At 41.1% G+C, this 11,352-nt stretch overlaps 1 protein-coding gene across 7 annotated transcripts in view; it reads right to left on the reverse strand.

The window, feature by feature from the left end:
• BRD1 (bromodomain containing 1) overlaps positions 1-10,698 on the reverse strand; it is a 61,329-nt gene extending 50,631 nt beyond the window's left edge. For 3 of the 7 annotated variants that reach the window (XM_080351513.1, XM_080351510.1, XM_080351514.1), the window contains exons 1-2: positions 10,349-10,698; positions 4,749-6,129 (exon numbers count right to left, since the gene is read on the reverse strand). In XM_080351513.1, coding sequence (XP_080207639.1) covers positions 4,749-6,115 — 1,367 coding nt within the window. In that variant the 5' untranslated portion in view covers positions 6,116-6,129; positions 10,349-10,698. Of the gene's footprint in view, positions 1-2,156; positions 2,218-4,748; positions 6,130-9,506; positions 9,588-9,752; positions 9,839-10,348 lie in introns of those variants that run through there. The other 4 variants (XM_080351511.1, XM_080351512.1, XM_080351517.1 and 1 more) reach the window with 4 other exon arrangements.
• Between the last annotated feature and the right edge of the window lie 654 nt (positions 10,699-11,352).

The following is an 11,352-nucleotide window of genomic DNA, read 5'->3' on the forward strand; positions in this document are numbered from 1 at the left end:
TGTTGATTTCTAAAGACAGCTGAAAATTTTTTTTAAGACACTCATCAATTTTTACTCTCAGTTATCTGCCCACTACTTGTCTACTTTCACAAGGATCTTTTATTCTCTCTCAATAATATGATGCAACAGAACCGATGCATTTAACACAGAAAACAAGTATAACGCCTCATTCCTACTTATTATGCAAACAGGACTGTTTTTTATTATTTTTTGCTCTCTGTACAAGTATTGCATTTCAAATGCTTTTTAGTTTCAGATACTATAAATATATAATGTAGAAACCAAAACTGTAGGAGAAAGCAAATATTTATATGCTTTAAAATATCTGCTTCCGCTTTAGAGTGCAGTACTTGCACGAATGGTATTTTAATACGGCAGATTATACTATATCCAAGTATTTTGAATATTGAAGATTAAATGTTTTACATTACATTCAATTTCCCCAAGTATATAGCCACAATGTCCTACTTTCACATTTTTAAAGAACATGAATATTGACACTGGCTTTTCTTTCACAAAGCAATCACATTTTAAATGCCTCTTTTGACACACAAGATCAAGAGACTACACCAAAACAATGTTTGTACTAAAGAATCAAGCACTCAAAAGTGAGAGAAACCAGACAGTTTTCACAGTTAACACTGCAACTTTTCTTCCCTGTGTATCCATCCTATTCAGTGGGTAAGTCAGTCGTTACAAAGGATGATGAGTGGCAACAGGGGAAAAAAATAATCCAGAAGAAATAGTGTACAGAGCCAGTACAGGATAACAACACAGACAATAAGCTAGATTTATATTGTCAAGTCAGTCCTAAAAGTTAGATTTCCTAACTTGGAAACTCTGGACCTGCAATCTATATAAAACACTTTCAGTATTTGATTAGTAAAACAAGTATTCATTCATCTACTAAGCAAAAGTCAACCATCACACACCACTGGTGGACTATGAACACTGCAAGAACAAATTTGCCGCTGTCTTCAGACAACCTAGCTGGTGGCAGTGGGAGGCCACTTCTCTGACTACTGTTTCCCAACAGGTGCAAGTACTGTTGGTCCCTCCCAGACAGGTGTACAGTTTGACAGAGTGTCCTGTCCCACTTGTACCCACCTAACACGGCTGCTCCCACACATCTCAGAAACATGTGACTTTCAAACTAAGATCATTTCTGCCTTTCCAAAAGAAAAAAAGAAAAAACAAAAAGGCTGATGAATGCAAGCAGTACTACATAAGCAATGATCTTCAGAAGTTTTATATTAAAAAAAAAAAAAAAAAAAGGAATTTCCTAGTAAAGAGACAATACATTTCTGTAGCCAGAACGCCTGATGCAAATCATATATGCACAAGAGGTTCTTTGGTGGTCCCATATAGTATCCCATGTGCTAAGCAACTTAGAAGTCAGCACTGAAGTCCTCTTAAGGCTCTCACATGACCTGCTGAACCTCTGGAAGTGGGTACTGACTTTCTAAAAAAACCTAAGCAACAGGATAGATGCCCACCATTTAAAAAAAAAAGTAAAATAAAAGACAGAAAGCAATCACTAATCTCCTATCGATGGCTAAAAACTTTTGATCCTACACTCCTTAATCAGTAGTTTACAGAGGCCATATAACTAGATAACAAATGACCTAGAGAATGACACTATCTATGTAATTTAACAGTAAAAAGCTTAAGAGTATGACATCTGCATAAGAAACTGTGAAAACTGCAAGGTGTACAAACCTCAAAGTCATTCAAGGCAGTCGCGTAAAAACCTGATCTACAGATAAACTGATACAGAAATTGATGAGCTACAGAAAGTTTTGTAGAAATTATGAAGTATGTTTTTCTACACCAGTCTTTAAACATATTGTGAATATTTGCACAGGTGTTTTGGAAAACAGAATTATTACAAATGATATTATTAAAATGCCAGGTCTTTCCTACACACTCACTATCCAGGTAAGGAAACCACATAAATCTGCTACCATAAACTAAAGATAAATGGCAAGACATTTCTCCTACAGCTTCAGCACGTGTGGTCAGAGGCTACATCCACCAAGTATTTTCCTCCTCACTATAACCTTCATATTTGTATACTTCTCCGGCTACTCACTCTGAAGAACCAGCTACATGCCCAGGAGACATACAGTTCCTTATTAATGATTAAGAAAGTATACCAAATCAAACATCTCCACATGTGCCTCAATTTCCAGAATGTTGTAAACATATATTTCTTCTCTGATAATTTAAATAGCTCAATTGCTCTTCCTCGAGATGTCTGGAAAGGCAGTTCCAAGAGAAAAAGCATTAAAAAACAGTTTAGAGAAAAGGGATCATTTAAATGAAGACTGCTGTGAAAATATCTACATCATTCATTATTAGTCTATGGGTATGTTTTTAACTCACATACATACACAAGAGTTTTCTAAAGCAAAAAGTGAAATAAAATAGACAAAAAAGAATAGCCAAAGAAAATTAGACAACTGAGATTTAAGTCTGCAGTATAACCACTTTTCTTTTTAATTTACCTATTTCTGTTTTGCTTTCAATTCAGCTATTAGCTTTCTAGGACCAAGCACGTTCACACTACAAAGACTACTTAAGCAAGAGTCTCCTTCAGCTGAAGGCAAGCCATTTGTAATACAGCTGAACTTTAAAATAGTTTTAAACTGTGTCCAGTTTCTACATTTGTGACACAGAATTTGGAACTCATGTTCTTTCTTAATTTGTCTTAAAAAAACAAATACACTACATCGCCAATCAGGATTGTCCTAATCAAGACAAAGCCAAATACTTTTATATAACTCTTCCCTCCCACAAACAGCAGTACCTGTTTAAACAATGGTACTAGTTGCTTACTATCAACTTATGTTTTTCTACAATGCATCACTAAACAAAAATACCATTTTACCAAGTAAAACATAATGAGAACAAAGCAATCGATCTGATGTTTGTAAACACCACACAGGAGCTAAACGCTGTTTGTCAGTCAACAAGTAGCTACTTGTATTAATACAGCTTACTGCAGAAAAGGACTGCAGTCTCAAATCATGTATTTATTTAGATTAATTCAACCAGCCTGAATTGTCCACTATCTGAGACTTGGGAGTGAGCTTTTAAAAAAGCAGCGTTTATTTGCATTATTTTAAGAGCCCTCACTGTCACAGCGCAATAAACTTGCACATGGAAGTGATGCCTCTTTCGAGAATTTTTCTAAACTACTGTTCTTAAATCAGTAAGAATTTCATTCAAGGGGATAACAAACATTTATGCTGTAAATGTCAGAAACAAAACCAATACTCAATAAAGACAAACTTGGTACCAGGTCCTAATAGTCCAATTTTGCATTTCTCAGCCTAGTACACTATGTCTCAAATGTTCAGCAAAGCCAAAACTGTATTTTTCTACCTCAGAACTTTCTGTCATTACTCAAATTCTAGAAATAAAAATTATTACCACTATTGAAATGCACTATAACTCAGTTTAACTGAAAGAAATCTGAAAAGATGCTACTGTTCTTTTAAGATACAGCTAAGGTAACTGAAGTCCATGCTGATTTTTTTTAACTCCTGGAGATTAAAGGTCTTCATTTTGCTCCAATTTTGCTATTACGAAAACATCACTTGAAAGATCTCCGCTTTTTGATGCATCACTTCACCAGCCTCACCAGATCTAGGGCCACCTGCCAGCCCCTCTGATCACTACAGTTAAAATACAAAAATATGGCATGTTAAATCTAAATAGCAATATCAGTTCGTGCTTTATATTTGCACTTAGCACATAGCAAAAGCTCCTGCAAGAACTGCAAAAGACATTAATATAAAATTCAGCTTAAATAGAAATTCTTACAAAGTATAAATTTGTAAGCAAAAACAACATTAGAATTAAAACTCTTTGCCACATGCATTAATTCATTATTGTTCAAACATAAATCTTTCACTAAAGTTATAGGATAGATATTTGACAGCACCACTGAATGGGAGGGCACATTAATTCCAAGTTCCACGACCAATAATACTTTAACCAACTACCTAAACATCATGTACTTGCTAACTTTTCTAAAAAAGTCTGCAAGATAGCAAACTGATGATCCAAGCCTTCATTAATACTATTGCATTTGCAAATGAAAACCACAAATTTAGGAAAAAAAATGCCTGAAAAGATACTCTACCCCACAGAGAAAACACTTCCTGGAAGGTTTCTTTGTACTACTTACATAGATCTTACAGTACAAGTTTATACTTAATTTAGATGAGATGAGCAAGATTCAAGTCTTACATATGCAAATGTAATTTTTCAGTTTGGTGCTCTTAAAATTAGGAAAAGAAGTTCAGATCCTCAAATTATGAATACAGTTAACTTTGAGCTTGGCTGTTTTTTTAATATGAAGGTCAACCACATATGCAATTCTGAATTCAGTGGTTAATTCTCCAAAGTACAGCAAATGATGACTGAGAACACAGCATGATCTGGTCTGACAACAACAAAAAACAATACAAAACAAACCCAAACACAACTGAAAAAATAAAGTTTCTGAGGACAAGACAGACCACTTGATCATCTACTAATTTCTCTGGGGAAGTTAATGTATTAGTAATGCAATTTCATAAAAGTACAATGTACATGATTTGTATTAATCCTCCAAGTATGCCCTTTAAGGAAAGCATATTAAAAATGCACCAAAACTTAAAGTCAGCATCTAAAAGCATTGGTTTACTATTAAACAGATAATTAAGTAAAGGTTTCTCTCACTTGGAGGGTTTGCTTACCTCTGGGGGGGAATATAAGGAGCAGATACTGTTGGCATAACTGTACAGGGTTCAACCACTGTTTTCTTGGCCTTTTTTGTCTTTTTTCTGACTTTTGATGAAGACCTAGCAGTTCTGACTGATCCCTCCTTTCTACAAACACCATTTTTTATTTCAGCTTCTCCATAAATATTTAGAGGTCTCCGTGTGCAACCTGGTGGCGTATGTACATCGCAATAGGCAGTCTTTTTTACAGAGAAGGTTGTCCCACTGCCAGTTAGTTCTTTCACAGGTTCCATTTTCATATATAGACCGGCTTTTTGAGCACATGTCACATGGAATGCAGTATAGCAGTTTGCTTTGTGGCACTGGATGCAGGCACCAACACCTTTCTGTTTACAGAGGTAGCATGTTAACTTCCATCTGGCTGGGGGAATGTTCCTGACACCATCAATTGGCTCAATAAAAACTGTATTGGCAAATCCAACTTCCGGAATCCACAAAGCACACACAACGTGCCCCCAACGATCATCATCAGTCTTTTTAAAGGCACCTCCCTTGTTTGGGCACAGCACACAGTCTACAGGCCGAGAACGGGACTGCAGACAGTGTCTGCAGAGCCACTGGCCCTCAGGTATATATGGCACCCCATAGCATTCCTGATGTACTGCTAAGTTACACATATCACAAAACAGGATTACATTGCTGTTCTGACATTCACCATCCATGCATATACAACACACCGCATCTTCATCAATTAAAGACTGATGATCACCCTGTTTTTGGTTCTCACAGTAAGACTCTTTTTCAAACCTATCCATAAGGAATTCGAACATATTTTGTGAAACGACTGACACTCCATCACTTTTACGCTTCTCATTTATTATTTCTAACCACGCATAATCTTCTTCATCCATGTCATATTCAACTTCATTATCAAGTTCTTCTGCTGACTTCTCAATGAATTTGTAATAACCTGGCGGTCTCCGAGGAGCCGAAGGGGGACTGTATTCAACAATCCGTACTTTTGGTTCTGGAAGAGGAGCTGTTGTAGCAGGTGTACCATGTGAGCTCGGAAGAGCTTCATTTTTCTTTTTCACTTTGTTATTTTTATGCCGTTTGCTTCTTAGACAAATTGGTGGTCTTTCACTATTTTCTTTATTGCTGTTGCATTCACTCATTTCCTGGGCTGTAAGATCATCTTCTAATATAATCTCTAAAGGATCAAATATACTGATCCTATGCAAGCGACCTTCAATTTCTATTTCAACCATTCTTTGAGCTTGAGCGTACGTCAAGGTTTCTCGTGTGGGGGAGTGCTTAATACTGCACGGGGAAGAAGAATGCCTTGCTGCCGATACTCGATGACATCTTCCTTTTCTCCTCATTTGGTAATGTTTACCTAAAATTAGAACAACAGTTAATACTATGAACTCCAAATATTCATATTATTAGTTTTATTATAGCAAGAAAAAAACTTCCAATTCTATAGGCCTCAACCTATCTGCTCAAATGAAAATAAAAAGCCAGTCACCCTTACTTCATAGGACTGCACACTTTGTTTCGTACAAATGTAACTTAATGATAAATATATATCCTAAATAACAGCTTCTCTTAGTAAACACAGCTATACGAAACCCTTGACACAAAAATCCTACAGAAGAGCTATATGTATGACCTCTGCATGAGAAAAAACATTTCAGAAGTGCCATAGAAAAAAAAAAGATACACCTGTTACATCAGAAGAAAACCTTTAACACAGTATTTCCTAATACATTAAAGGTGCCTGCAGTTTGTAAATTTTTTTCAACAGCCACAGTTTCTTTCCTCCAGATCTCAAAAGAACTAACAAAATCACGGAGGAGAAATAAGTTTTCCCCACAATGTTTTCCAGTGTAATTTGAAATAATCCTGTTAAAAACTTAATTACTACACCTACAATTTAAGGCAGAAAACTACACGTACTTCTGTCTTTGGCAAGTGTGCAGTTTGACAGCCCTTTACTTTTTTACTTTTCTCAATTCTTAGCGAGTCTATTATTCTTTACAAAATGACAAGAACGCAATTGAACCTGCAGTGCTCAATATGTCACAGTATGAACTGCAACTACGAAATATTCCACCTGTAAAGCAGATGTGACTCAGAGTGAAAGCTTGCTCCCTGCATGTAACTGTGCATGTATGCACACCCTTCTCTCTCAACAGATTATTCAAGAGTGATTCTCAGAGTAACTGGGGTAGATAAAAATCTCCCTGTCTTTAAATCCAATCCCAAGCTCTTTATCATAATTTTCAAGTTTAACACTTACTGGAAATAGATCGTTCCACATAATGCACAAAATGATAGCTCCATCTGCACCCCGCCATGAAGCATCATGACCAGGACAAGCATGCATTTTGTTCACAGAATTTCTAAGTAAAAGCTTCCACACTTATACCTTTTTAACATCTTTTTTTTTTTTTTTTTCCCCCTATGAGGGCTGAAAATATTATAAAACCAACCTATAAGGTCAAGTTTAAAAGTTCTATCCCCGTTCTTCCTAATAAATAATTTATAAACAGCAACATTCTGCCTCAGCTACAGAAAAAACTCTCGATCTTTAATCACTGGCTTCAAGTATTATTAGGGCCTCACCATTTAAATTCTGACCAACCAAAAATTCTGCACTTCAAGTCAGTGTTGTTTATTAGCTAAAATAATACAACTAGTGTTAGCATGTATTGCCAAAATAGCAGAGAAACACAGAGATGAAAACACAATTACTGTTTAAGACTAGTGTATCTATTTCAGGAATAGCAAGGACTGGAACAATAACAAACTCCTCCATGTAGCCTTCCTTTTGCTTAGTCTATGATGCCTATCTCTAAAGGTGCACCTTCAAAGTACTAAAGGAACTCCTTTTACACGAAGACTAAATAATTTAAGCAGCTAGCATTCAAACTAGTTCTTGAGAAGGTCTGCTCTATCTGCTCTCACAAACTGACCTTGTTTTCCCAGAAAAATTACGAAGACTAATCTAAGCTGTTTTATAATTCATATGAGAATTGTGTTCCTCATAGATCTTATATACAAATAATCCTTAACTCTTATTACTTGTTTTTATAGCACAAGCACAAAATCGGACAATAGTACGTTTTTAATCATAACAGACCTCTGATCTGCTCTATATAAACAACAGATGAATAAAAAAGGCTTCACCACTTCAAACAAGTTTGGAAGAAATATTTAGTAAATTAATTCTGTAAAACAACATGGGAATAAATAATACTGATCTATCAACTGTAAAAAAAGTTTAAACCACTAATACCGCTACAGAAGGTCCAATAACCAAAAACAAAGACATACTAATAATTCAGCTGAAATTAGAAGTTAGTTCCCAGTTTCACAATAGACTTTACAATTTGGAGGCCAAAGATAACACGATTGCCCCTGATTTCAGTTTATTATTGTGAATAGTGGGCAATTCTTCAGCTAAAACACACCGATGTGTCAATGTACGGCAACCTACTACAGATGAGAATGGTTTTGTGGTTTTTATGTATTTGTCTTTAATTTAGTCACTAATCAAGAAAAACAGATCATTTGAATTATGTTTACCTCACTGTTCTTTACTTCTGTCTAGATGTAAAAGTCTGTATCTTTTCCTACATCTTGGCTGGTTGTGTACCTGTTCATAGTGGCTCATCAGGATAGTGACTGTATTGAACAAAATACTGGGGGACGGATGAGAGGCAGCCTTCCGGAATGAAAAAATAGTGTAACTTGTATACAATCCACTACCTAACTTAACCAAGTATTACAGAAAAAAAAAACCCAAACAACACCACATTAATGCTAAGTTTCCAAGCTCTCTATCCTTCCCCGTTCCTGAGATTCTTAAGCATGGCTAAAAACAGTCAGAACAGGAAGAAAACATCTAGAAGCACAAGCATTGTTGCTTTAAGATTTAGGACTGCTATCATAAAAGTCAAATAAACTGCATGAACCAGAATGATAAAAACAAATTGAGCTAACATCTAGGCATCTTCTCTGTAATACTCAACTGTAAATAAAGCTTACTTAGGAAGCAAATTACTGTCACAGTTAAACACAGAATGGACATGCTACAAACAAAATGCAATGAACACAGAATTGTAACAGGTAGCACTCAGGCCAAGTTTCATAGAAACTTAGTGTGAATAACTTAAATGCTCCAGAAGCCAAAGCAATGTTTTGTTTCTCCAAAATTCTTCTGTTTGCAAGTGTCCTATAAATATTCTGAAGGAAGATCAGATTCCTGCATAGCAAATTCATGCCTGGCAATTGGTTTGCTCTTCCTAGTTAATTATCACACATCTTTCTTCCCTCCCCCCATAGTACCCTGTAGATCCACAGGAATGAAAGCCATGGACCTAAGTTTGAAAAAGAGTAAACTAAGACAGTTTCCATTCAATACTAACACCACACTAACAGCAAAATAGAATTACTTTAAGGCACTTCTGTTAGCACTTTTCTGCCTCTTACAACAACTCAAAGACTGCAGTAGATGAAACAAGAAAGTTACCCACAATTTTCCTCTCCTGGAATTACACCAGCTGCTGCTGGGGAAGAAAGTTACCAGCACACACTCTGCTTCACCGCCACCCAAGTACAGGAAGACAGCTGTTTGTGTGGAATGCACGGTATGAGGGGAAAAAATACTTTTAAATCAAATTGTACAACAGCTAAAGCCAACAGGAAAAGTATGATAAGGTATACTTTTTGATTACAAATTCCTTTTACAATCTCTGTCCTAGTTACCTTCCTCCTCTTCAAATAAATTGCCTTTGGTCCCTGGATCCCTTGCTCAATGGAAAAGGGAATTTCCATTCTCAATGGACACTTTCATGCAGACCATTAAAAAGAGAAAGACACAGGAATGCTCTTTAGTCCTAGACAATGAGAGTAAGCAAACAGCGCTTACGCGCATACGGGCCGGATATCCCCCACAACTTCAGCTGTGGAGCAATATCCTCAGGGGAATGCGAAGAACCGGTGTTCACGTACCCCACTGAACTGGCCTGGCCACGGCCAACCGACGCGGGATCGCCACAGCCGCTCTGCCCCCGAGCGGGAGGAAATCGCCGCCGGCAGCGGCTGCGCTGCCCCGGGACAGCACAGTCACCGCGACTACCGGCCCGGCTCCCGCCGCCCGGCTCGGGGCTGCCCACGGGCCCGCCCTCCCCGGTCCTGCGCGAACACTTCCTGCCCACGCCCAGGAGCCTTCAGCGTGCACATACCCCTCCGCGCCGATGGTTCCTGCCCGGCCCCGGCATTCCCCCCCTCCCGGCCCCCGGGACGATGGTTCCTGCCCAGGCCCATCATCTCCAGCCCTTCCCAACAGTCACCTCCCTCCCCACCGCGAAAATACTCGGCCCACAAATATGGCGGCTGACAAAACAGCTCGAGCGGCGCCCTCCCCCAGACCGCCGCGCTCGGCTCCCCCCCGCCCGCCTCTCCCCTCCGCGCCCTCCCCCGCTGCCGTGCCCAGCCCGCCCTGCCCTTCCCCCAGCCGGTGTCCGTCTTGCCGCGGCGGGACTCGCCGGCTCCCGTCCCCGCAGCCCCCAACCGCCGGCCCCCGCCGCCCGCCCGGCTTCACTCACGCTGTGGGAGCCGCCGAAGCACGGCTGACAGACCTCCCGCTCCGCCTCTGCGGCCGACGCTGCGGCCGGTTTAATGGCGGAGGTCCCGCCGAGGCTGCCGCCTGGCCCCGCGTCCGGCAGCCGCGGGCGGACGAGCGGGCGCTGAGAGGGCCGCGCTGCCCGCGACAGCGACCCGGCGCTGGGTGCGGGGCTGCTGGTGCAGCCGGGCGCGGCGCATTCGTGAGGCGCGACGCGGCTCGTCGTCCGGCTGCGGGCTCGGCGCTCAGCTCCCGGGGCTGAGAAGCTCCCCTCCCCCCTCGGCACAAACAATGCGGCTTCACCACAGCGCTGCGCCGACAGGGGGGAGGAGAAGGAGGGCGGGAGGGACGGGACGTGAGGGCGCCAGGCACCGCCCAGCCCCGCCGCCGCCGCGGGGCGGGGCCTGCGCCGCCGCTTCCCCCGCCCCCGCCCTCGGGTGGCGCAGGCCCGCGCGGGACTGGCCGCAGCCGGCACGGGGCGCTCCGGCGGGTAGGGCCGGGGCGGGGCGCGCCTCGCGGGACAGGGCGGGAACGCGCCGCTCCGGCCCCTGCCTTCCCGCCCGCAGCCGGCCGGGCCCGGCCACAGCCAGGCCCCGAGCCGCGCCGCCCCCAGCCAGAACGGCCACACGTCCCAGCGTGGGGAGAACGAAACGGTGTGGGGGGGGAAGGAACGCGGCGTGTTACAAAACCAAGGCTCGAAACTACGAACGACTGATATTTATTTTTTCTCTGGTAGAAGTCCAAGCTCGAGGTTTGCACGTAGAAAATTTGCTGTAAAGTTTGCTCTTGCGTCGCCTCCAGGTCAGGCTGTGGCTTTTAAATTAACTAGCAAGAGCTTTACGTTTTGACAGAGCAAAAGCAAGTTATTTCTGGCTGGCCCTGTGAAGGACACCCTTTGTTTTATATTATTTTTAGACAGCCATTACAGCCACATTCGAGATCTGGAGGGTTTTACTGCAATACATTTCTGTGAGGCAGCTGCACCCA

Source organism: Nesoenas mayeri (genome assembly GCF_963082525.1).
Source record: "Nesoenas mayeri genome assembly, chromosome: 1".
NCBI classification, from domain to species: Eukaryota; Metazoa; Chordata; class Aves; order Columbiformes; family Columbidae; genus Nesoenas; species Nesoenas mayeri.